At 41.9% G+C, this 27,209-nt stretch overlaps 1 protein-coding gene across 4 annotated transcripts in view; it reads left to right on the top strand.

Moving 5' to 3' along the window:
• Nucleotides 1-27,209, top strand: part of CRYBG1 (crystallin beta-gamma domain containing 1) — a 180,542-nt gene that overhangs the window by 130,029 nt on the left and 23,304 nt on the right. For 3 of the 4 annotated variants that reach the window (XM_074368561.1, XM_074368562.1, XM_074368563.1), the window contains 8 exons: nucleotides 3,178-4,745; nucleotides 8,668-8,781; nucleotides 9,330-11,628; nucleotides 14,332-14,379; nucleotides 14,469-14,587; nucleotides 16,245-16,410; nucleotides 18,887-19,026; nucleotides 25,656-25,782. In XM_074368561.1, the coding sequence (XP_074224662.1) occupies nucleotides 3,178-4,745; nucleotides 8,668-8,781; nucleotides 9,330-11,628; nucleotides 14,332-14,379; nucleotides 14,469-14,587; nucleotides 16,245-16,410; nucleotides 18,887-19,026; nucleotides 25,656-25,782 (4,581 nt within the window). The remainder of the gene's footprint in view (nucleotides 1-3,177; nucleotides 4,746-8,667; nucleotides 8,782-9,329; nucleotides 11,629-14,331; nucleotides 14,380-14,468; nucleotides 14,588-16,244; nucleotides 16,411-18,886; nucleotides 19,027-25,655; nucleotides 25,783-27,209) is intronic. The other variant, XM_045524479.2, reaches the window with a different exon arrangement.

Below are 27,209 nucleotides of genomic sequence, written 5' to 3'. Positions count from 1 at the left end.
TCGGCCCCCATTGACTAGGAACTATGAAATGTGCACCTGAGCCAGATGGATTGTGTTTCTGGTCTTTGATTCCAGGGAAAAAGCTTTATTTTTAAAATCAACTTTATTAAGATAATTTACATCTTAAAAATGGTACCCATTTTAAGTGTAGTCTGATGAGTTTTGAAAGATATATACACATGTGTAACCATTACCCCAAGTAAGATATAGAACATTACCATTACCCCCCAAAGTACCTTTGTGCCTCTTTCCAGTCACCTGGCCCTCAGTCAACCACTGATCTATTATCTGTGATTATAGATTGGGTTTGCATTGCCTAGAATGTCATGTAAAGGGAATCATACAATATGTAACCTTTTAAGTCTGGTTCATTCCACTTAGCATAATGTTTTTGAGATTCATCCATGTAATTACATGTTTCAGAAGTTCGGTCCTTTTTATTGCTAAGTAGCATTCTGTTGTGTGGATTTACTACAAATTTTTTATCCATTCACCAGCTGATGGACATTTAAGTTGTTTCCAGTTTTTGATTTATGAATGAAGCTGCTGTGAACATTCACATATAAACAAAAGTCTGAAATTCTTTAAGTTCAACAGACAGAGCAGCCTGGCAGGTGACAAACTGGCTGCCCCTCTGAGGGAAGTAGGACTCAGGTAGTTGATGAGGCCAAGTTACAAAGAGCAACCTGTTTTGAAAAAAGCAGCCACACCAAAAATGAAAAAAAAGAAAAACCCCAAAAAACCTGTACTGAGCAGAGAGGACTGCTGATCAGACGCCTTTCAACCTCATGGGAAAGATGGATTGCAACATCACTGGCAGGACAGAATAATACGTATACTTGTTTTCTTTGGACGTGGGCTAGAATTGAGCCAGTAAGACTCAAACCTAGCCCTGGCTACTTCAGGATATATTCAAAGGCCTGTCCAGGCAGCAAAGACAAAGAGCTCCATCTCCAGAGTTAGAAAGACTACTGGCTGCGGGACCTTGAGCAAGGATAAGGAACCTTGGAAATGGGCATAAAAACACAGCCTATCTTAGAAGGGCTGTTTCTGATGAGAAACTATGTAAATCACTTAGCAAGTGTCTAGTGCATAAAGAATTATGTTTAAAAATCATTTAATACCTTTGACTCATAGTAAGAGAGTCCAAATATATTCCTTAGGAAATTGGAATATTTTAATGTATATTTTCTTAAATTACACCATGAATTCTTCCTATACTATTTATATAACCATTGAAAAATTAAATTATTAATCAAAATCTGGTTAGATTTTAGAAGCATATCAACTTAAGTCACAAAAGCTCTCAGTGCCTGCAACATCGGGTCATCTCCTCATGCAAGAGCTGTCTAGTTCCAAAGCGCCCACCACATGCTTCTCAAGCCAGAAAAATCACCTCTGGAGTCTGTCAGTAAATCTGATTCAAGAGCACTTCATCAGGAGTGAATTCTGGGGATCTGGGCTGACTGGCTCAGGGGTGCCCATGGCACCTCCACATCGCCTCAAAGGGGTCCCTTGGGAGCACCAATTGGAAGCTGAGGACTCGGGTTTCGATCCTGACTTTATTGCCTCAGCCCCCAACACACACGTTAAGTCTCTTCGTTGTCAGAGCTTTGCTTTCCTCATTTCTGGTGTGGGGTGACAGCACCTCAGGTGGCTGTCGCTGAACTACATAATGTTACAGTTCCAGGACTGTCTCAGTCAATGCTTGTTGGCCCTGTTAATTCCATGCTTAATCTTACTGTCCTATTTCCCACCATCTCCAAAGTCCATTAGCTGCATATACCTCAAATGAAATGGAGCTGCTTTGAATAGTGACTCAGGAACCTCCCTGTAAACAGTCAGTATTGTAAAAACTGCCTTGATGTTCACCTTCCAGGAAAGGTGGGGCTCAAGCTAGCGCCTGGGTTTCAGGTGGAAGAGGTAAATCTTTAGTTATTGCAGCCACACGTGTGGGCTAGGTTTCAGTGGACTCGTTACCGGGAAAACGCTTCCCTCCGCTAGGAGCTAGGCTAGGCTCGCGCTACCTCCCTCCCCAAGGCGGGTCTCCTCCTCTTCCTGCCAGCCCCGGGCCCCTCACCTATCCTCTCCAGGGCGCCCATTGGAGGATTTGCTTTTATTGCTCTGATCTGAGCTCTCTCCCGGCTTCCCACGTGGGCGCCTGGTGCCGGCCTTTTGCTCCAGGCTATGTAAGAGACGCAGGTTTTTTTCCCCATCCCGGCTCCTGGGCCGCAAGCAGCCCGTACTCCCTTCCACAGGTGGGCCGGTCCCCGGGGCTCCCCCGCGGTGCGCGCCCGGAGCCCAGCGGAGTGGTGAGGGACCGAGCCCCGGCACAGGTCGACTTGGGCAGAGCCCCGCGCCCTTCTGTCCGCCCGGGCCAGTCGGGGGAGATCTACGAAAGCGGCCACCCTGCACCTTCGCCCCACCCCCCCATCCCTGCAGGTGCTCCCGGTATTTACACTCCCCAGGAACTCCCCGCGGGTAAAAGCCTCTCGGGTGGGCTCTGCAACGGCCAGCGGTGTTCAATAGACCAGCGGGCGTTTGAATACCCGCGTGCTTCTCCCATTGGAGGAGCGCTCCGGGCCCGCCTAGAACCTCGGGCTTGGCTAGGGGAGGGCCCAGGTGAACGAATTCTTGTTTTCTTAAGGGTTTTCATTAGAAATCATATTGAACCCAGGTGGTTTCTTTCTGTTCTGGAGGAGGAGACTGTTTTCCCTCGTCCTCTTTCCTGCCTACAAAGAGAAAGGGAGTTATTTCAGAAAAGAATTCCTCCTCAGGATACTTAAGTATGTTTACTGCTGCCCTGTAGTCACCCATGGCTGTTTTGAAATTGCATCTTTATGAAGAAAGGAGGTAAAAAGCAAAACGTAGAAAGACCTGAGAGTTGTTTATTTTGTGTGAGTGATTATTTGGACCTTCCGAATATATATATTTAAATTTTCTTCCTAGTTAAAGGAAATGTTACTCTAAGCGCCAGAGATGGTGTTTGAGAAAAATTTAAAAGGTAAAATCAGAGTTTATCTTGTTGGAATGAGTATCACAAAGCCACAACTCTCGTTTTCAATTAGAAACTCTGGCCTATTATTTTGGCTTGTAGTTCCATAATGTACTTACTACTGAAAGAGGAAAGAAACGGATTCTCACACTCTGTCTCTCCCATCTCCTTATATTTTTCAGTCCAGGGCACAACCACCAGAAGACAACAAAAGGAAGCCAGTTTTGGGAAAACTTGGCACTCTGTTCACGGCAGGAAGGAGAAGGAACACCAGAAACGGGTTAGAGAGCCCCACCAGCCCAAATGCCAAATCAGGTTCTCCCAAAGATGTAACCGCTTCCAAACTCCCTGAAAGAGAGAATGATAAGAGTAAATCTCAGGGTAGCCAAGCAAAGCAGACACACGTGTGCGAGGAGGGCTCCTCTCAGGAGAAGCCCCAGAGGCCGGAGGGCTGCATCCAGGCGGCCCACTCGGACGCCGAGCGGTCTACTTGCAGCCGTGCAGCAGCGGCTGTGCAGCAGAGCCATGAAAGTGATTCACCCCAATTAGAACCTCTGGAGGCAGAGGGAGAGACTTTCCCAGATGCCAGCTCCGCTGCCAAGCAGCTGCATTCCTCACTAGGGAACTCCTCCAGGCAAGAGGACTCAGAGACGCTCCCCCGCAGTCTGGGGGAGGACGCTTCGCCCAGCGCTGGCCGCAAGCAGGAACCGGCCCAGGGGGCTAGAGTTGTGCCGGGCTCGCCCACTGCGGAGCCACCCGCGGGAGCACTAGGCGAGGCCGCCGACGGGGCCCCCAGCGTGTGTGCCCAAGGAGGCTCTCCAGAGCCCCAAGACGCGCTGAGCCAGTCCCCCGAGAACACATCCGCTCCGCCAGGTGACCCTCCCGCCGAAGACGCCGAGAACCCGGCGGGCTCTGCATCGGCAAACGGCAAAGCCGAGGCCCCAGGGCGAGACAGCCGGCCCCGTGAGAGCGCCCACCCGGCCAAAGTGTTGACCCTGGACATCTATTTGAGTAAGACTGAGGTGGCACAGGTGGACGAGCCGGTCGTGATCACCCCCGGGGCAGAAGATTGCGACGACATGGACAAGAGGTCAAGCGGCCGCAGGTCGGGGAGGCGGAGAAGGTCGCAGAAATCCACCGACTCACCCGGCGCTGACCCCCCGCTGCCCGACTGCACGGCCCGGGACGACGCGGTCTTCGACGACGAGGTGGCGCCAAACGCAGCCGCCGAGAACTGCTCCGCGGAAAAGAAAGTGAAATCTCCGCCGGCGGCCCCTGATGGGGGCGTTACCTCCGCCGCCGGTCTAGAGTCCAAGCCCAGCCCCAGAGGGCCGCTCCGAGGGGAGTCGGAGCGGAGTAAAGCGCCGCCGCCGGCCTCTTCCCCCACCAAGAGGAGGGGCAAGAGCCGCGTCCCCGAGGCCGTGCCCACCTCGCCCGCCGGCGGCCCGCGGGCTCCGGCCAAAGACTCCCCTTTCAAGAGGGCACCCGACCCCGGCCCGGCCGTCAAGGAGAGCGGCGAGGAGGCGGCTCGGGTCATCCCCCGCGAGCTCACGGTCAAGAGCAGCTCGCTGCTGCCGGAGATCAAGCCCGAACACAAGAGGGGGCCGCTCCCCAACCACTTCGACGGCCGGGGAGAAGGAAGTCGCAGCAGAGAGCTGGGCAGATCGGCCGGAGGTTCTGACCCCGACGGCTTGAAGCCCAGGAACCATTTCGGAGCGGGCAGGTCGACGGTGACCACCAAAGTGACCCTGTAAGTAACTGCAGGATTGGGCTGGCGAGCCTCCGGGTTCGCAGACGCGCTTGGGTTGGGGGGGGGGCGCTCTCAGAGGCTCGGGATCTTTGCATTAGCGGAAGAACTGCCTGTGCACTGACTTTTCCCCTCAGTGTTGAAATTAAGGTTGTGAAGGGCTAGTTAGCACAGTTAAGGTTTAAGAAGACCACCCATTCGGGAGCCTAAGTTGGTTGTAAATTCGTGTTGATGTAAGACTTTTAAGTTTAATGAATGTAAAAATGAGATCTTTTGAGGCTCAGTGTTTACATAAATAATAGACTGCACAGTTTGACACGAGCTAATTCTATTCCTTATTCAAAATATACACCGGTCTTCGTGGGTGGGACGCCCTTAAAACACAAATGCAGTGAATTGGAAAACAGAACAAACACTAATATGTTCAGTGTGACCCAGTAGCTTTGACATGTGTGAGCTTCAGGGCATTCACAGAACCTTTTATGGAACTTAGTGCATTATTGACCTAAAGCTTAAAAAAAAAGTAATACACATATCTTGGTTGTTTCTTCCCCTTCATAATGTTAGGGAGTCTGGTGATATTTTTGCCCTCAGATTGGAAAGTAATTTTCAGTTGTTGAAAATAAAGGAAGATTGGTATTCTTACTGGGAGGCTGTTGGATAAATGAGGGGACACATTAGAAGGCTCAAGCCCAACAGCAGACGTGACTACTTGCTGTATATGACTTTTTCAAATACTGAGTACCTTCTGTGCATGGTATTGTGCTGGGAACTATGGGGGGAAAATCCACAACTGTGATTCAGCATATATTGCCTTTTAAAAGTTTATGGCACAATCTGGACCGAAGATGCCGACAGATCAAATAACAATATGAGGTGGTAATATGATTAAACTGCCAAGTGGATGTCACCATCTGTAAAGGGTGGAGGTATGCAAAGGAGGAAGAAATCACTGTTGGGTTTTTGGAGGAAATGGGACTTGTGCCTTGATGGTAAATGTGATCTGTATAGGTAGACAGGGAAGGGAGCGCACTCTATAAAACTCTAAGATCCTCCCCTTTCCACACTCACTCTCCCCCTTCTCCCAGTCAGCACATGTGAAAGTGAGTCCGTGAAAAATGAGTATCTAAATGGCTTAAGTTTTTCCTACATTCACACATTTATTTAAAAAGCTGCTATTTTCACATTATCATTCTTAAACTTAATGGGTTCATTCTATTTGATTTCTTGGATAAGCAAGCTTTAGAGTAGGAAGTCTGCTTGGTAAACACTGCAGAGGAAAATCTGCTTAATGAATAACTTAAGCTACCTCACCAGCTGCCAGCCTGGAGACCTTTGATAGAGTTGGCTGTTTATTCTGTAACAGCAAAGTTGGAGAAATAATCTGAGTAAATGATGCCTATTATTTGTAGAAGGCCAGCATGACTGAACATTCAGACCTCCTAAGTGTGAGCCTTAGAGAAACTGTTGTGTATCTGATGAAGGAGCTTCACCTGTCTTCCTATCAGAATACCCCAGTGGAAAAACCAGAAATGTTACACTGTTGAGGGACAGCGTGAACAAACAAAGCCATCTTACAATGAAACTTTTCTTCATGTGCTGTTTCCTGTGATAGAACTAAACCAAATGTCTTTTTCTAAGTACTGATTGTCTTCTACCTAAAATTTTCCTTTGCCAGATGCTCAGTTTAATTTTGTTTCACACAGGGGTTGCACTTGGTGAATTGGCAAACTACTGGGTGGAAAATTAATAATTCTTTCTGATCCTTTGACCCGTTTCTGTTTGACTGATGGATTTTTTTCAGACCCTTTAGTTTTTCCTCTGATTCTATTTCAAGTAGCAGTGTTACTCAGATTATTTCTAAAAACAATTTGAGTCTGAAATTTTAGAGTTAAAACTATTTTACATTTCCCGAAAAAGAATCACTGAGATGCAGCATGTTTCTTGATGCTGTTAGAAAAATTATATCTTCAGTTCTTATCAAGTGTTGAATGTTGGGATTCTTAAAAGATATTCATAATAAGGAGATTTTCCTCATATATTATAGTCATTGCTTCTTAGACTCCAGATTATTTTCCCCTCTCACATTATAATGAAGGCATTACAATATGAATTATAGGAGCCATCCTTTTAATCAGTTTGAACCAGGCTAATTGTAGTGACTCTTGGTAGCAGAAGTTAATAGCACAGAAAGTTTGGTTGTAAAATGTATTTTGATCTTGGTGTAAATTTTTAATGTGCAGATGTGTTTCCTGTCCTTATCATAGCTTGTTAGCTAACCTGCAGCGTTTTCCATTTACATCATAAGATACACTTTGATGTTAGACTGTTCCTTGGGCTGATTAGTGAGAATTTTAAAAATGTATATTCCCTGCTACATGGACATCCTTATTTAACTGATAGCATTTGTAAGTTCTCTTACTTCTAATCATCTCACTGGTTTTAGAATATAATCTTTAAGGAAGTGCTTAGAAGTTTATTTTGCTTTTAAATTTAAGATATGGGCCCACTATGAGGGAGCCTAGATATCTTAAGGAGATACTGGGGAAAGCAGTGCCTGGGAGAATTTCATGAGGATATATCAAATTTAGGACTTAAATACAAACTTTAAAAATGAAAATCTAATTCTTCATGCTGTATTGGAGAAGGATTTCTCAAGTCTTCTCAGTCTTCTCATTTCACTCAGAAGGATAAGGTGTCTTTACCCAAAGTTGAACTGCCTGTTCCTTCAAAAGGCTCCTCAGGTCCTGCCTTCTTGAAGGCCAGGGAGTTCATGTCGGGGATGGCGTCAGATTTTAATGCTTCTCCACTTTGTGTTCTCATTATCGAGGTGGCCTCTAAAGTATAATTATCTTACAGATCTCATGACAATTTATGGCTCCTTGGATCATAAAGCTGGAAAGAACGAGAGGAGGTTACTGAGGCGAGCCTTGTCTGATTCTACCTGGGGGAACAGAAGAGTAGAGTTGTTGGGAGCTTGGCATCTGAAACCAGCATACCTGGCTTCTGTCACTTACTAGCTGTGTGACTTCAGGCAAATTACTTACTCCTCTAGACCTCAACTTCCTCATTTTAAAAGAGAATGAGGGGAAAGGTATAGCTCAGTGGTAGAGCTCATGCTTAGCACGCACATGGTCCTGGGTTCAAAATTAATTAACTAAATAAACTCAATTGCACCCCCCCCCAAAAAAAAACAAGGATAAAATACTGGGCTTCAAAAAGAATTAAATTAAATTTTAAAAATGCGTAAAATTGTACATTAGGCAAGCCATAGAAAGTGCTGGGCAGTCAGTGAATGTTAGTGGGTATCACCTCTTGTATTTTGTAAACCACTAGACCAGTAATTTTTGTTTTTAGCTTTGGAGATTGTTCTTCTTGCAAAGCTTATATAAGGGCAATGTATCAACAGATAAGTAGGAGTAATTCTAGTTGAAAGGAAGGTGGTGGGCCAACAGCCTTACCGTGCCCCAACTTCTACTGTCCCCACCTGCAGCCCTCAGGGATGTCTTCAGCCCTAATGGGTGGGTGGGGGGTGTGTGTGAACCAACTGTGTTCTACAAACTGTCTAGTTTTTTGTTTGTTTTTATTGATAGAGAAGGTAGAGTCCAGAGAATTAAAATAACTTGACCAGGTTTACACAGATAATTAGCATAAGAGCCAGAGCATTTTTTTTTCTCAGAAAGAAACAGTGTGACATTCAAAGATATAATTTCCATTACGGGGTAATTATACCCAAGAAATGTGAGAAAGAGAGGAGATTCTCTTTGCCCAAAAAATGATGGCAAACCAACAATCTGAGTAATAAGTAAACTGTGGTGCACCTGTGTGATAGACTTTTATGCAGACATTATAAAGACTTCAAAATTTTTAGTAACTTTAAAAATGTTAAATACAAGGTTAAGTAATCTCTCTCTCTTTTTTTAAGGCAAGATACCAAACTCTGTGACGAGAATAATCTCAATTCTATTGAAAGTAATTCACCATGCATACAGAAAGACTGGCAATATGCTAAGATGTTAACAGGGACATTGTTTGAATGGTAGGATTATGAGTGATTTTTTTTGTTTTTATATTTTCCATATGTTCTATAGTGAACACACTTATATAATCAGAAAAAATTATGGGGGAAGGATGAAGTGAATAAAATATACAAAGAGGTAAATAATATTTTTTATAATCTAGCTTTTTGAGATAATGTAAACAAAGTTAAAAAATACACAGTTGGTGTTTGGGGAAATCATTTACATATTTAAAGTATGGGAGTGCATTAAGTGTTTAATTTTGTTTCAGTGTTCTTCAGGTCCTAAGATATCTTCCAACTCTAGTACCAAGCACCATACATACCTACTTGATAAACTTGTTAATCTCTCACCTCTAGACTTTCTTAGCTGTGTAATTTTCTGATCCCTCATACAGAAGCAAAACATCTATTAAAATAGTTGATAGTGTATTTAGGATTGTTTAAAAATAGTTTCATAAAAAATGTTACCTATCAGAAAGATGCTGACTTTTCAGTTTTGTAATAAATTGGTATGTTCACTTTTAAACCTAGGTCAGTAACTTCATCTTACTCCTTTATTCTTGCAGCCCTGCCAAGCCCAAACATGTGGAACTAAATCTTAAAACCCCTAAGAATCTTGACAGTTTGGGAAATGAGCATAATCCATTTAGCCAACCAGTTCACAAAGGAAATACTGCCACCAAAATCTCCTTATTTGAAAACAAACGGGCAAACAGTAGCCCAAGATACACTGACATTCGAGGCACAAGGAACACTCCTGCCTCTAATAAAACATTTGTCGGGAGGGCGAAGCTGAATCTAGCCAAAAAAGCCAAGGAAATGGAGCAACCGGAAAAGAAGGTGATGCCAAATAGTCACCAGAATGGTGTGCTGGGGAAGGAAACCTCTGCAGAAACCAAAGTTCCTCTCCCTGGAGAGGAGACTCCTGGTCTTCAGCTTAACCAAGGTGATAAGGCAGATGTGCAGACAGATGCTGGCTGCCCTTCCGAACCTGTGGTTACTGCTCAGATTCCTGTCAAGGACCCCAAGCTCTTAGCAGAGGGCGACTCAGAAGCTGCTGACAGCAAAAGCCTTGTACTTGAAAATATGACTGACACCACACAAGACATCCCTGCCCTTGTTGATACCAAAGACTCATCTCCAATAGCCGTGCTAGAGCCACAGGATGGATTTTCTGACTCACAGCCCCAAGCTGAGTCATCTGATGGGCCCTCTCTTTCACTGGCTGCCCCCATCCCTGTGGATGATTCCAAAGACACGTGTGCTCAAGCTCCCATAAGCAGTTTTCCATGCACTGATCTGAAAGTGGCAGAAAACCATAATGGATGTGTTCTGCCTGTGTCTCATCAGAATAATGAGAAGGCACCCACCTCCAAACTTGCAGGAGGAGGAGGAGAAACAAGCCCTCCTTTGTCCACAGAGCAGAGGCCGGAAGCTGTGGGAGAGGAGTGTCCATCCAGGGTCCTTGTCCAGGTCAGGTCCTTCGTGCTCCCCGTGGAGAACACTGAGGATGTCAGCTCCCGGCTCATCTCGGAAAGCGCTGAAGTTAGAGAAGCACAGTTGCCAAGCTGTCACAATAATGAACATGAAGTGGTTTCCGTTGTAAGTTGTGCTCCCCAGAAAGAGGAAGTGCTGGGCAGCACGAGCACATCGCCCGAACACTCTCACTGCAGAGAGGAGCACGTAGCAAAATCTGGCCCACAAACCGTGCTGCCAGAGTCAGAAAAAACCCTGCCTGTCCAGACTCAAAGTCAGGGCAACGGAAACCCCCTGAAGGCAGAATCCAGCCCCACCAACTGCCCTGGCAACAAAAATCATTTAGAAATCCCTCAAAAACCCGGTCAAAATGTTATGAATGGCCAGGACAGCCCTGCCAGTCTTTTGAACATTTCCGCTGGTAGTGATGACAGTGTATTCGATTCGTCTTCTGATATGGAAAAATTCACTGAGATTATAAAAAACATGGACAGTGCAGTTTGTGTGCCCCAGAGGAAAAAGAAGTCCAGGATGGCAAACTCCCCTGCCCCTCACTTCGCCATGCCTCCTATTCACGAGGACAATTTAGAGAAGGTGTTCGATCCCAACGTGTTTACCTTTGGTTTAGGGAAGAGGAAGGAAGGCCAGACGGAAATGTCACCGGCTTCACATTTGATGCAGAATCTTGACACCCATTCCAAACTGAGGCCCAAACGCACATCTACCGAACAGAGCACCCTCTTCAAGTCCTTACCAGCTCACGCTAATGGGAAGGACCAGCCTCTGGCGGCCCCAGAAGGAAATGACAAAGAGATCAGGGATATCCCAAACGGGGGGGTTAAGAGATCGAGGCTAGAAAAAAGTGCACTTTTCTCAAGCATGTTATCTTCTTTACCACAAGACAAGGTCTTCTCTCCCTCGGTAACGTCAGTCAACACCATGACCACATCTTTCGGCACTGCTCAGAGCAGTTCTCTTCCCCAGCCTTCCGCCTTACAGCCTGTGGCTGAGGGTGCCCCACCCTGCGGTTCAGAAAAAGAACAGCCAAGTCTGCCACCCGGCAACTTAAAGATCTTCAATTTCAACTCCTCAAACGCATCTCATTCGGGATTGGAAAGTCTGAACTACATGGAAAAGTACCTGCAAAAAGAGGAAACCAAGAAAGACCTGGATTTACGGAGCAACCCAACCTTGCCAGAAACAAAATTTTCTGAATTTTCAAAACTGAAGAACAATGGTGATGTGGAAAAGGCCAATCACATTGAAAGCGTTCTTAAATCAAACTTGCCGAACTTTGGAAACAGTGACACAGACTTCACCGGTCTTTTCAAATCCAGCAGGTTTGACCCAAGCATTTCTTTTTCTGGAATGTCATTATCAGATACAACAGTAAGTAGCAACGTAGTACCATTTATTTGGGATATTTTAAAGTCAGAGGAGGAAGAGATGATAATCAGGTCACGTTACTTGTTTAAAAATGGTTACGCTTGTGTATGATCGTTTCCTGTTCATTCATCACATATTTGAAAACCTACTATGTACAAGGGCTGTTAGGGTCCAAGAGAGAAGGTACTAAGATTCTGTTAAGACATTCATAGTCTAGCAGGGAAAATAAGCTACAAACATTTTAAGGCACTTGCGGATTTTTTTGTTGTAAAGGTGTAGATAAGGTACCTTGAAAGTTCACAGACAGACAAGATGTTTTTTCTTCCCTAGTTCTATGTAAAAATGCTCAATACTGTAGTTAGAATTTTGAAGATCTGTGAAGCAGCGTCCATTATTTGGAAAGCTCCCACCAATTAATCTTATCCCTCACCCTTTCTCTTGCACTTTGAGATTCAATCTTTCTTCCCATAAATGTTTATCCCACGTAGTTGAGAAAGCATTTTCTCTTTCTTTGGAATTAGTTTTCATTAGGGAAATATTTTTTCCTGCAAAGCTGTTGAGGAGTAAGGAATTTGGTCTACATTCGAGCTTTCCTGTACTATAGTAGAGAGGACGGCAAAATATGATTTTGAGAAACAGTTATGATTCCTTCATCTCCTTCCTCCTGACTGCTAAAAGTTGTTTTCTTTACTTAGTTTTTGATGTGAAACCTTTCTGTTACCAAGCTGATACTCAAGTAGAGAGAGGGCATTGAAAGAGGGAGGCAGTTTCTAAGGCTCAGAGGTCAGCTCTGCTAAGCCCAGGAACAGGAGTGGGCCTCTGTATTCCCGTTGCCCACCCTGTGAACCGGGCTGCCTGGCAAGTGTAGATCAGCACCCGACGCAGTTTATCCAGGCAGAGAGTATCTTGTCCACTTCCTCATTTGTACAGGGTGCTGCCCTATGTTTCAGTTTGTTGTGTTGGCTTTTGCTGCAATCCTATTATGGAATATAATTTTGGAAGGTCTTTCAAAATGTGTAATTGGGTTTCCAGCAGAGGCTCAGTTCCTCTTTTCAAAAGTTTTCAAATTTTTTAAATCTTAGGATGCTCTACACACACATATAAATATATGTATATACACATACACAAAAATTAAGGACCCCAAAGAGCTCTTGTTCATACCGGTTATGCCTATCAGAATCTATTATATTAGAAATTAACAGTGAGAAAAATTGAGAACAGAGCATACAGAATGCACATTCCCGTAGCCATCAGGGTAAATGATGTCATCACATGTCAGGGACCCGCTGGAAAACTCCACTGTCCACCTGTGAGAGAAAGCGAGTAAAAAAAGGCAAGTACCCTCTTCTTACTAGGAAAATAGTCTGACCTCATGGACTCCCTGCAAGGATACTGGGGACCCTTCAGGGACCCCTGGATTACACTTTAAGAATCACTGCTGTAAACAAATAAAACTGAATCAGCCTTTAGCTCTCAGAAATCATAAGATTTTTAAGTATTCCTCTCAAGCACAAAATTTCTACTGGGCCACTTCCCTTTCATTACAGCCTCATTCTCACTTTTTAATCATTCTTAGATCATTCTCTTATTTGACAACAGTCTGATGAGTCTGACAACAGAATACAGTTTCCCTATGGAATCCCTTGAAAAACACAGTCAAATGGAATAAAAAGGAGAAACTAAGCACTTTATACTTTCTCTGGGTCTCTTTGTGATTAAAAAAAAAGTTTTTTGTTTAAAGTCTTGGACTTTGTTAACCATATAACTTCTATCTTTAGTGTCTTACCTGAATTTTATTTAAATTTCAGACTTTTTCTTCAACTTACCTACTTGAAATGATGTGTGTATGTGTGTATAAGTGTATTGTGTGTGTGTGTATGTATATATAGACAGGTGTATTGCCATTTTGACCTCTAAAATGCTCTCCTGAGGCCTTCCTGTGGGCTTCCAGGCATTTTCCACTCTCGTATGATGCAAGAGCGGTCAGATCAAAGGCAGTCCTTAGAACAGGCATCCCAGTCAGCAATGAAAGTAGTCCATGTTTTATATATTTTGACATGTATAATTACTGTTTTTATTATCTTAGGCATTTCAGGTTTTACAGGTTTTGGCAGATGGTCTTGAAAATGATTAGTTTTGGAGCCATAGAAAAACGCATTTTGTCCATCAGAAAGGAGGGATTAAGTGTACCGTGTGCAGTGTGCGTTGTGAAGTATACCGTAAGCACTTTATGCAGACTAGTTGTTATGTGATGGTAGATGTTACTATGAAGAAACACTAATTATAGATTCAGATAAGGCATGTATGTGAACATATAAAATTGATTCAACTCATTCTAGATAAGTGATTAATACATTCTAATTTCTCTTTATTTATTTGAGATTATACTGAGATTGTTTGAACTATAATCTCCTAGCTGAGTTCTTGTTCTGTGGACTGATGTAAGAACATAGGACTCTTGGGCCCTGAACTTTCCAGATCAGTGGAAGTATCTTAGGCATTTAAGTGAGGAGAAATTGAGATGGCGAATTTAGTTAGAGGGAAAAAAGAGTTTTAGTACAATTCTGGCGTAGCTCCAGGTGAACATGTTTCACAGTTGACATGTGTGAGGCAAATACAACCTTACTTTAAAGCGTCTTGGGAGGAGAAAAGAGGGCTTTGCATAAAGTATAATTATTTATTGTGTTTTTGTTCATCTGATCACAGGCACTTAGAGGAAGCATCCAGAATAAAATCAATCCTCGCCCTGGAAAGGTAAGATGAGTTTCTGTTCAGAGTCTAGATTTTACTTTGATCAGACTGAAGTGTGGCAACACGTACAAGTGCCACTGTCGCTTCTCTAGGTGGTGATCTATGGGGACCCGGACATCTCAGAGGAGTGTATTGAAGTTTTTGGGGACGTTGAGGATTGCAGCTCTTGGAGCCTCTCTCCTGTGATACTCATGAAAGTCGTCAGAGGATGGTAAGGGTGGCACTTTGGGTTCCTGATGTGGAGGATTTGTGTTTTCCATTTTTAATTACCTTTTTGGTCCTCGGTACTTATTTTAAATTATGCCTTCAGTCATAGTGAATACTAAAAGGAGTTCGTACCTAAGAAATACGGTTTTTAATGATATTTCTGATTATAGGAGTGATGTATGTTGATGCTAGAAAAATCAGAAAAGTGCAGCACTGTAAGTTTCTTGTTCCCATTTTCCCCATATAACATTGGTTTGGACTAGTGATGCCAGAGGCCATCGTGTACTTCAGGTTTGTGAACTGTCAGTGAGGTTGGTAAGAACTGCCCTGCTCATGTTGATAGGCCATGCACTGGTCGTGTTGACAGAATTGTTAAAATTCTATAAGAGAAACAGCTTTGCTAACTTTTTTAATGATCATTCAGTGAAGGACTAACCTAAAATTTATTTTCTAAGTTTTCAACAACAGATCGTTCTTATTAAGTAAAGAAACTGGTGAAGAAATTCTATTACCAGCTTAGTTGCTTCAAGGAAATAGACAGGAAGTTAAATAAAGAAAAGTGGTTAAAAAAAAATCACTTGCCTGGTATAAATGCTTATCTTTAGTATCTATTTATAAACTTGTTTAGAAGAGTATAGGGTTCTAGACATTTATGGTTTAAAAAATTAGTAAGCTTTTCTTGTGGTCTCCATTTGATTAAATATGTAGCACCTTTCCTGTGAGGTTTTAAATATTTTAATGTATTTTTCTGTATATTCAACATCTTCATCAGAAAAATAGTTAGCTTTTGTTCTTAAATTTGAAAACAGAAAATTACCCTGAAAACAAATTTGTATCACACTTTGTATTGAGTAGTGCTCCTTTCTTCTGCAACTTTTGTTGACTTCCCTCTCTTCTCGAAGGCATGAACACTTCAGACCAGCGCTGTCATATATTGACATGAGGTTTTTCTTTAGTGTTTGGATGTTGTGGGGAAGAATAGTTTAAAAATGCTTTCTGGGTCACTAAAGTTAAAGTACTGGACTGCATATTTGAAAGTTACTAAGAGAGCAGATCTTAAAAGTTCTCATCACTAGAAAAAAAATATGCAGCTGTGTGAGGTGATGGATGTTAACTTATTGTGGTGATCATTTTGTAATAGACAAATATACCAGATCATCATGCTGTGTACCTAAAACATATACAATGTTTTATGTCAGTTAGATCTCAATAAAACTGGGAAAAAATGTTTTCGATTAAATGCATGTAGCAGTCCTTTTTATCAATATATCCATTGATGTGACTCTAATGTAGAAGTTGAAGTCCCTCAACAGAAATGTTTTTTACATACGTAAGGAGAAAAAAATTATAGTGAAAGTCCATTTATTTGATGTCTTACTATTTATAAGTCTCTACCAACTGGCAATTCTCTAAAACTTTAGTAGCACTACAATATTCATATTGGTAGCCAAAAGTTCTCTAAGATCCTAATAAAATTCTTCAGTTATCAGAGGCTTAATTATGCCCAGTAAAGTTTTGGTTTTAGGGTAAGTTTATACCATTTTAATTGCTAGAGAATTGGCCACTAATATATATGAGGTATCTATTAGGCAGAATATTTGAGTAATCAAAGCCTCTGTCACTTAAGACTGACTAATATTTTTGCTGTGTTTTATTCTTAGTTGGATTTTGTATGAGAAACCACATTTTGAAGGGCACTCCATCCCCTTAGAAGAAGGAGAGCTGGAGCTCTCTGGTCTCTGGGGTGTAGAATATGTTCTGGAAAGTAACGAAGAGGCAGACTCAGCTAAGCCTGTGGTGATTGGTTCAATCAGACATGTGGTCCAGGTAGGTTTAAAATTAGTAAGCTTTTTAGTAAAGGCAAACTGGATTTATCAGTCCATTCAGCAAATATTTATTGGATGCTGGGTATGATTCTTTTAAGAAAAGTTTTCATTTTATGAAAAAAGTGATTGGGGAAAATATTTGATGTTTTATGAATATATTTTCTATATTTTAAATATTTGTACACTTTAAATGAATTTGAAAAGAAATACTCTTAATTGATTTGTCATTTTTTTCCATTATAAATCCTTAAGGTAGATTTCTCATTCCTCCACATGCATTTTACTTAATAACCTAGTTTTGACAAGTTTTGTGTGAACAGATTTTTCTTTTACTCAGTTTTTTGGTTGCCGTGTGAATTCTCACTACCTTGTGTGGCTTACCGAAGTTGTGTTTTGTATAAGTTGTATGTATGGAAAAATAAATAATCCAAAAATAATTCAGTTGATAGTTCAACTCTGGGATTTTATGTGGATTTTTTTTTAATGTAAGTATTTGAGGCCACTTTATAGATTGGGTAAAAATTTATTGGTTCCTTATTTGTTGATGAGAAAGTTGTATCAGTGTCAAATTTCTTTATGGGTTTTGGGATTTGATGATTCTTTACCTTTTGAGAATGTAAAAGGCATCTTCCAAGTGAAAGAACACCATTTGTGTACTAGAGATGGGCGTTGGAGTGCAATAGGGAAAAAAAGCACATTGTAAAATGAGAATGAATAAGAAGGACTAACAGTTTTTGGCAGAGGGAAATATCACCTATTTCCTAGGTCAACATTGCTGAGTAATTTAGATGATAATTGGCATTCTAAATGATTTATCTCTTAATCGTATTAAGTACATAATACGATAAACCTTATGTAGGACCTGAGGAACCCCACTTAAAAATGTCATAGTGGAATAATTTACCTGCACTTTTCATTTGTTACTCAAATAATATTGGTAATAAAGCAATATTTAAGAATATCATCCAAATCCCATCTGTCATGAAGTGGCCTCCCTTCATTTCTCTGAGTTCTCTACTCTTTCTTGGGCATATTGTAATCTGCTTTTTCTGTAGTTGTAATCATAATACAGGTATGATGTTTTCCTTTAAACCTGTGGTTCTGAATCCTTTTTACCTCTCTCCGTCCCAGTTTCCTGAAGGTCATACTCCCACTGGTAACATCTCTTAATGACTTGCAACTGGGAGGGGTATTAGAATCTGGCTAGATGAGTATTTAAGCATCCAGGGAGGTGGGGTGAGGGAAGTGAGGTGTATTGGTAAAGAGGCCTCCTGTTTTGCTTTTCATATTATTACATGGCTCGGGGTTTAACTGAGCATGATATTCCACTGATACAATGTGCTGTCATCTATTTTGCCTCTCTTCTTTCTCTGGGAATTAAGATTGTTTCCAGTTTTTTCCTACCTTAATGCTGCATGAACATTTTTGTGCATTTAATAACATATAATTTTCTGACTTATTTCCTTGGGGTACATTTTTCTGAATGGTGTCATATGAAAGGGTAGGAACACTTTTATGGCTTCTGATATGTGATGAATTAATATTTTCTTTACAGATTGTGTTTATGGTTTCTTGACACGTGAACATAGGTCACAACGTATATTCAAGGGAGTCACCTTTTTAGTTCACTAAATTTGTTCCTTTTGTTAATGTTTGAAAGAGCTTCCCATGAACTGAAACAAGCGTTAGTGTTTCTTCTGTCCCTTGATTCAGTTCGCTCAGCAACACATAAGAGGTTCAAGAAGCATTCGATTAGGGCTTGGGCAGTCAGCCAGGAGAGGCCTTTTGGAAAGTGTTCGACGGACACGCAGGGCATGGAACAGCGACGAAAGTGCAGAGATGTGTAAATCACCATACACGTGTGCCTCTGCAACTTAGACAGAACCAGCATCATAGTCAAGGAGTGAACCGCAGGGGGCTTACGGGCACAAAACGACAGTTGAGGAAGACTCCAGGCACAGCCACTCCATAGACTAGAGTCTCTGGACACAGATGGTCTCAGGAGGGCAGAAAAACTAAAACTCCTGTCACTGAGGGAAGCCAAACAGGTTTTTTCAGTAAGGATGAGAGAAATAAATATGTTCCAAAACTAAGCTACATTGCTAGTGCTCTTTGAATATAGCGCAGAGCTATATGACTGGAGCACAGTGTCTGCCCTGAAAGACCACATGTTATTTAGTCACAGAGGAAAACAGGAAAGGGCTAACTAGCAGGTGCCCTGTGAAGTGTATGTGTAAAGCTTTGGTTGTTTGTTTGGAGAGGGAGTAATTAGGTTTATTTATTTTTTTTAGTGGAGGTACTGGGGATTGGACCCAGGACCTCATACATGCTAAGCATGTGCTCTACCACTGAGCTGTACCCTCCCCTTACCTTATTTTAATTTTTGAAAAAAAAATAATGCACTTGCTGTAGAGTTTAACACATGGTGTAATTATTACTATACATGTATATGTATATCTTTTTTTTTTTTTCTTTAGGATTACAGAGTTAGTCAAATTGACTTATTTACTGAACCAGAGGGGTTAGGACTCCAAAATTCCTACTTTGATGATACGGAAGAAATACAGGGCTTTGGTGTAATGCAGAAGACTTGTTCCATTAAAGTACATTGGGGCACGTAAGTGTTTTATTTTCAATACAATTATGATGCAGCTTTTTTGAGTGTAAAAAGAGGGCTTAAGATGTTCTGTGTGTGATGTGTTGTCCTGTTAAGTAATTATTAACTAAAATGTTTTGGTTTAGTTTTTGAAAAGGCACATAAAATTCTGATTTTTTTGTTTACCGTGTCACCTGTGCTACTATGTTTTAGCTCTCTTATTAACGATTTCTTGGAAGAAGTACAGGGAGGAAAAAAAAACCGCATTTTTAACATAGGGATTTCCTTATCGCGAAGGAACCTGATTCAAAGCTGAGTAACAGATTATACTTTCTCAGTAATTCAGAGGAGGTCACTCAAAGCGTGTGTGCCCTTGATATCTCAGGTGGGATGGAGGCCAACACACGTGCTACTTCCTTTAACATTTTCACACAATGCCTTCCAAGTCCCTAGGATGTTGGTTTCAAAAATCACAGGAAATTGCAAGAGTATTTTGAAGGAAATGGGAATATCTCAGATAGGGGAGGAGTGAGGCTAGAAACTGCAGGCTCCCATACTGGAGATCGAGGCCTCCACAGTGGAGTGCCTGGCCCTGGGCATGTGAAAGATGGCCCTTGAGAAGCAGGAAAAACACAAAAGCCTCTTGATATTTTTATTTAAACTCTCTTCCTTTTCAGATTTTATCTTTGTGTATGTTTTCTAATAAATTCATAATATGTTCAGTAGGTATATATCTGTAATTTATAAATATTCATATATTCAGAGGCTGCTCAGGAGATTTTATTAATAGGCTGGGCATAAGAGAATCCATATACAATGTGTCCGATGGTACATAGGACAAGAAACGTCAGTTATGGAGGGGACAGTGGGGGTCGGGAAAGGTCCTGGTGGTGCAGCGGCAGAGACCTGAGGAGGTGAGGGAGTCAGCTGGGGGATAGCGGAGGGACAGGGCGGGGAGTGTCCTGGCCAGGAAGCCCAGCATTGGAAAGCTCTCCCAGGGATGTGGGGCATCATCTAGGAGGTCAGGTGGCCGCAGGAGCGTGAGCTGGGAGGACGATGATGGGAGAGAGGCCTCATGTCGTGTCAGGCCTTGTAGGACTTGGAAGGGATTTTAGATGACTCAAAGTGACAGCAAAAGTCATTGGAGGATTTTGATCTAACTTGTGTTTTGGGAGGATCACCAGTTGCTATGTAAAAATACATTGTAAAGAGGTAAGAGTCGAAGCAAAGAAACCAGGTAGGAGGGCATTGCAAGTGCATCGGCATGGGGTTTTGGTGACTTAGTGATGGAAAATGGTCAGGTTCTGGATACATTTTGAAGACAGAACCGACAGCATTTGCTGACAGATTGTGAGGTGCGGGGCTGAGAAACATCCAGGGTTTGGGACCCCAGCATTTACTGGAATGGAGAAATTTAGGAGGGAGAGTAAAATCCAGGAGTTCAGTTTGGAAGGTCAAGTTGGAGATGCCAACTGCACACTCTCAAGTAAGAGGTCAGGAAGGTGACTTGAAGCAGGAAACTGAAGTTTAGGAGGAGGCTGGAGATAAAATTCAGGAGTCATTGGCATGGAGAAGGTATTTAAACCCTGTGCTGGCCGAGATCTCATAGGGAATGAGCAGAAATGCACCTGGGTACTTCTGTATTTAGAGACTGGGAAGAGGAGGAGGAATCTAAACAAAAGAAAACGTCTTCATCTCTTGCTGCCTTTGGGGTTTTTTTTTTTAACATAAAAGAGATCTATATGTCTTTTTTCTCAAAGTATTTAATGTTGAGATATACCACTTCTCTTACAAAAGAATGAAATGGGCTTCCGCCATGATATTTTCATCTCATCGTCTGGAGGATTTCATGACTCAGGCTTGGGCTACGTGGGTGCGTAATGAGCTGCTCTTAAATAATGTTTCTTAACTTTACAGTGAGTTTAACCTAGTCTTACAGGTGATCATTACAAACCAGTCATGTTTCACAGTTTTTGACGGGCTTGCACGGCAGTAGACGTTTGTTTTTCCTGGTTCTGCATTTCTGTTGCTGTTGGGATCTTAGAAAGCTGCCTTGGATATCAGTGCAGAGTTTGGGCTCATTGAACTTGGTCAGCTTGGGGCCAGGTCGTTAGTACTGTTAAAAATGTCCAAGGGGAGTCTCGACAGGTTGGGAGAATTCAGCTGATAACAAGTACCTGAGCTCGCGTTGCTTCTGTTCTTGCACCAGCCCCCTGAACTGGTGGAAGAGAAGACATGGCTGGGCTGTGGGAGGACTTTGTTAGGTTCCATTAGGAGATTTATTCCAGGGCCTCTTCTGAATTAGGCTCTTTGGCAAGTACGCGCATTAAGAGAATTACTTGTCAGTTTCTTATTTGGGAAAATGAGAAACTTCTAACTACATTTTCCTTTCCGATGCTGTTAAGTGTGATTTATTTCTAAACCTTTGTTTTAAGCATCTGGCTAATGCCTGCACCTACCCACCCAGAGGTGATGGTGCATCTTTTTTTGAATATGTTTCTAATAAATAAAACTAAGGAATTTTAGAACTGCAAAGGGGACATAAAGAGCATCGCTTCCAACACCACCGTTTAATCCAGGAAGACGGGTTTTGGTCACTTTCTCAAGTTGGATTAGTTGTTAGGATTAGTTGTCAGCAGACAGCTACTAGAATGCAGGTGTCCTGAAGTCAGGGGACTTTAACAGCCAAATGTTCTTTGGTCGATTCTATTATGAAATATTTGATATATGAGAAGAATATATGTATGTGAATTATGAAGCCCAGTAATAAACCCCCATGTGCCCATCACCCAACTTAGAACCGCACCTTTGCCAGTGGTCGCAGCTCCCTGTGTAGCCCCCCGGTCCCATCCCCCAGCTCCTCCACACTAGGGACCCCACTCTGGAATTTTGTGTTTTCCTCATGCCCTTATTTTACAGTTTCTGTCTCTGCACTGTTTTAGTTGTGCCTGCTTTTGAACTTAATAAAAATGTTATGGAACTTCCTGTCACTTGCTCACTTTTCTCTGCATTGTTTCTAAGATTATCTATATTGATGACTGCATCTGTACTTCTTTTTTCATTGCTAAGTAATATTCACTGTGTATATTTCCTTGTGGAGTATACTAGAGCCCAACTTTTAAGTTTTCAGACATAAACACACAAGTAGAAAGAATAGTTCAGTGAAAACCCACATGCCCTCCACTTAGATTTGATAATTGTTAACATTTTGCTATATTTACTTCATCTTTTTTTCCTGAGAACTTGGAAGTAAGTTGCAGATAATTGTGACCCTTCATTCTCATATACTTCATGCTGAATCTCTTTATAATGATACTCTCCTACAAAACTATCATAATCACACCTAAGAAAATTAACAGTGTGCCCATGATAATATCTAACATATATCCCATAACCAAATTTTCCCATTGTTTCAGTAATGTCTTTTATAGATTTTTTTTTTAAATCAGGATCCAATCAAGGTTCATATAAATATTGGTTGTCCTGTCTCTCTGAGTCTCTTTTAAACTTGAAAGTACTCCCATCTTTGTTTCCTATGCCCTTGATTTTTTAAAAAGAATTTAGGCCAGCTGTCTTAGAGAATGTACCACATTCTGGATTTTCTGAATGTTTCCTCGTGTTAACATTTAACATGTTCTTCTGTCACCTGAATTTTCTATATACAGGAGGTCAGGTCTAGAGGTATGATCAGATGCAGATTGATGAGTTTTGGCAAGAATACTACTTCCTGTAGCTAGTGACACACATTCACGCTGCATTACAAAATGTGGCTTCCCGTTAATGATACCAAATTTGATTGCTTGGTGAAATTGGTGCTTCCCACATCTCTTTATTGTGAAGGCACATTTACCCCATTGAGATTCAGAACTCACCCTCCTTTGAATAACCTCAAAGTTGGCACATTCATATTTATCTTTTGCATATTCCTGTGGTTTCTGTGCATATAGCCAACATTCATGTGCAGCTGTGTCTGGAGAATAAGACTTAGGATCCAGCTGGAAATACTGTTTTTGGTTTAAGAACAAGTGAACAAGATGAGACAGATTTTTCTTGCCTGACTCAAAGGGTATTTCTGAAACAGTAATTGCACAAATGTTTTTAATGGATGTATAGATGGCTGTTGTTATTAGTTCAACAATGTTCATTTGTATGTATACATTGTTTTTTTAAAGCTTATACTTTATAGCCATACTGTTTATTCATAATATAGGCAAATGCTCCTTACCTAAGTACATGGGAAAATAAAAGAGTACCTTCAGAGAATGAAATAACACTGCCTGAGGGTGGTTTCCGCCTCTCTTGATGGCCTCATGAATAATGTATCTTGTTGGAATAGAATTTAGGGAAAAAGAATCACACTTAACAATGAGTTTTCAAATTCCAAAGTCCACCCAACATTCATAAATGTCTGTTAGAGTTATGCAGCAGGCCCTTGGCACTCACTTACTGAAGAATATTCTCAGAACAGCAGTCTTTGCAGGAGTTCCAGTTTATATATTCATTTTTTTTCCAACAAGTTCCCCTTTACCCAAAATTACCTTCCTTCTATAAATGTTACTGTGACTGCAAACCACATGCTTCAAGGAAAGTGACATGTTTAGTATCAAATGAATAAATACCCTCGGAACCCAAACTATTGCATGAAAGACCTAATGGAAGGGGACCTCAGTAAGCATTATGTCAGAATCTCAGAATCGCTTGTTGATGAGCTGTCCATTGTGTTTATGAAAAAAATCAGCCTGTTCACTTGTGAAGAGTCAGACTTCATGGCCCTTGGCTTGTTAGCCAAATAGCACAATTTATGACAAACCGCCATTTGTTAGGGCATGAAATCAGCATGTGTGCCTGTGAGAGCTCTGAGCTCCAAAGAGAGGTGCAGTGCATCCTTAACTGTCATACTTTAAGCCAAAGGAGGTTTAAGGGACTCCTCTGTCAGCTGCTGCCTTCCTGTGGTTTAGGGAGATTGCAGTGGTGTTTAAAGATGTCTCTTTTTTTCCCCTTAAGTTAATTTTTCATTGAATTATATATAACGTTTGTATTAAAGGGTGCACAACAAATTGTACGTGTATAAGCTGAGTGAATTTTCAAAGTATAACCATAAACTAGATCAAGAAATCATACATAACCAGCATCTTAGAAGCCCCCCTCATTCATGCCTCCTCCCAGTTGTCCCTGTAACTGTTAGCCTGGCTTCTAACAGTGTGGATTAGTTTTGATCCCCAGCCCATACACCACGCACAGCCTCTCAACATCCGTGTGTGTGTGTGCGCTCGGGCGTGCGTGTTCTGACAGGTCTTCAGTAGGATTTTGATTATAAATCTCTGTATAATTAGTGAGTCTAAAAGAAGTTACAGGTTTATCTGGGGGGAATCTTTAACAGAAACCATCACCAAAAAAATGTGCCTTTGGGCCAAAACTGTGAACAAGAGAAAAGCTAAGAGGGGAGAATCAGAACCATTTTGCTGGTGAAAGATGGCATTTACAGCCGTCCTCTTCTTGGCTCGGTGTTTGGGGGAATGTATTGGAGTTAACCCAGCTAGGAAGCTTTAGCAAGACTGATAAAGAATGGGAGAGTATAAGTGATCATCAGGAATTCCATATTTATTCACGAAGGGGGAGTTTATTAACACCTCTCTCACGTAACAGCTACTTCTCCAGAACCCTCTCCTTTCCAGAACCCTCCCAGAAACCAAGAAATTGACAAGACTGCAGTCTTTAGAGACCGTTCACGTCAGGCATGGCTTTCTGGTTTCTAGCACATTAGAGGAGGGTGAGGCTTCTGATTCCCTGACCACAGCAGAAGTGACAGCTGACAAGCCTGATAGAAGGGTGTGATATTGAAAGACATAAAAACCAGATCCAGGACCTCATAAAATTTGGGCCTGGGAACAAGCAGCCTTACAGACTTTCAGAGCCCCCACAGACGTCACTGCACATTAAGTTGTGCTCACGGCGATGATCCTGAGTCAGTGTGACAGTAAGTTATGTTCAGGGCACTCTCTGGAATGAGAAAAACTGTTGTCCAAGGTGATGAGGAGCTTGGCTTTGGAGTCAGCTAGTATCAGCCTTGCATTTGGTACCTGTAGCTGTGTGGCCCTGGGCAGCTTACTTAACCTCATCTGTAAAATGGGGACAGTAGTATCCCTTCCTTAAGCATCGTGGTGAGGATTGGATGGAATTCCGGGTGGCGTTCCTTGAAAGCTCTGCATATACGTTAGCTGTTATTAATTGGTGATGCTGAGACAAATGATTAGGTGGAACATGCTGTTCTTTGGTTACAAATAAGATGTAACCTTTTAAAACAAAGCTTGAGATCTCCTAGCTGGAGCCTCTCTACATACAGTGCAAAAGATAACTACTTTCATTATTTGGAAGTAAGAGACATTTACACTTTGAAGCAATTCATAATAGAAAGTAAAATAATGGACAAAGCCAGCCAAGCCAAGGAGACAAGTGAAAGACCCAAAAAAGGCACATATAATGGCTTGTTCCTCCTTGAAGCTGACACTGCTCTAATACTCAAGTGTAGCCGTGCATCATCCACATCCACGTCCTCTCCTGTTCTTTCCTCTCTCGTCAGCACGGTCCTGTGTTCCACTGAAAGAAATGATGCATTGTCTCTGTTTCTTCCTTCCTTGGTGCTTATTTAGATGGCTGATTTATGAAGAGCCTGGATTTCAGGGCGTCCCTTTTATCCTGGAACCTGGAGAATACCCTGACTTATCCTTCTGGGAAACAGAGGAGGCGTACATTGGATCCATGCGGCCCCTGAAAATGGTAACGATAGAATCCACTGAAATGTTGTTGGAGTAGTAATTCTTTGTCAGCTTGACTTTGATAATTCTCGTGGGATGTGACTTTAAAGCAATAAAGCAGAGTTTTAAAAAATGTATGTAGAAGATGGGGCCTATTGCTAGATAGAAATGATAGAAAGGATAATTAGCTAGATGCTACACATGAAAAAATGTGGCCAGGCCCAGGCCCTTGGCCTTCAAGGTGTTCTTGGCCTTGTAGAGCTGCTGACGTGTGTGCAAAGCTCAGCCCAGCACAGGTGTGAGAAGTGAGAAAGTGAAGAATTAAACATTTGTGGAAAAACAGGAGGGCAGACAGATAAAGTCCAACTTGTAGGTGTTAGAATAGAGAAGGGGGATAATTAGGAGCCCTTCATGGTAAGTCTAGTGGCTCTTAAAACCCAAGCAGGATTATCTCAGGTGGAGATGTCAGTGAGTGCACGGCAGGAGCCGGCGGAGCAGGGAAGGGGCAGGGCTCTCTGAGGACCAGCCAGTTGTTGGGACAGGAGGCTGTGCTGGGCGGCAGCTGTTGGGGGCGTTGAGCTGCATGTTGGGTGAGTGTCATCCTCCCAAGTTTTCTTGCCTTAGAAGGGAGCCTGTGCTTCCTATCCCTGTATTTTGCCTGATTATTTGTTTCTGCTGCCAGACTCTAAGCCTTGGGAGGATCCGGGCTGCATCTGTCTTGCCCTCCACACTGAGCCACACGGTCTACGTGCTCACTAAACACCCGTGGCATGAGCGAGGCTCCCGGCTCAGACATGTTCCTGAAATTCCACTTTGTGGTTGTCCTCTGAGTCAGTCTGAAACAAATTAGAAAGTCAGGAACATGATTTTTTTATCTTAATTTTACCCTTCCTGCCAAAGCGTGTGGTTTAATTACCTAGATGTTTGCTGTCTTTATGCAAATGCTTTTGAGCTTTTTTCTAAAAGTCAGTCCGCTTTCAAAGAACAAAGTTTTGTTAGTTTTGTGAATGTATGAAAAAATTGCCTCAGGTTTGGAAGGCAGTTTTTAGTAACTACCAACAGATCTGTGATGTTGACAGCATTCAAAAAGGATTACATTAAAGAGTACTTACTTGGTTGTATGAGTTCTGATTTGTTGATAAAATCAGTCACATGCCTTTATACAGTTCATTTGCTGCACTTGAACATCTTTGGCTGTATTTTTTTTAAGGCTCTTAAATATATATTGGTGAAAAAATATCCTTCTGACTTACCCGCTGCTGATTTTAACTCATACCTTGTTTAATATTTCTGTGTAATACCTTTTCTATGGTTTATTTTTAGGGAGTTTTTTTGGATTAAAAAAACATTTATATTATAAAAGTATAACAACCCCCACAGACTCATCCTTTGGGTTGCTTTGAATTTATCTAACAGTTTGCCTAATTATTTGAAGATTCCTCCAGATCA

This window comes from Camelus bactrianus, chromosome 8, assembly GCF_048773025.1.
Source record: "Camelus bactrianus isolate YW-2024 breed Bactrian camel chromosome 8, ASM4877302v1, whole genome shotgun sequence".
Classification (NCBI taxonomy): Eukaryota; Metazoa; Chordata; class Mammalia; order Artiodactyla; family Camelidae; genus Camelus; species Camelus bactrianus.
This window is presented reverse-complemented; position numbering and strand designations above follow the sequence as displayed.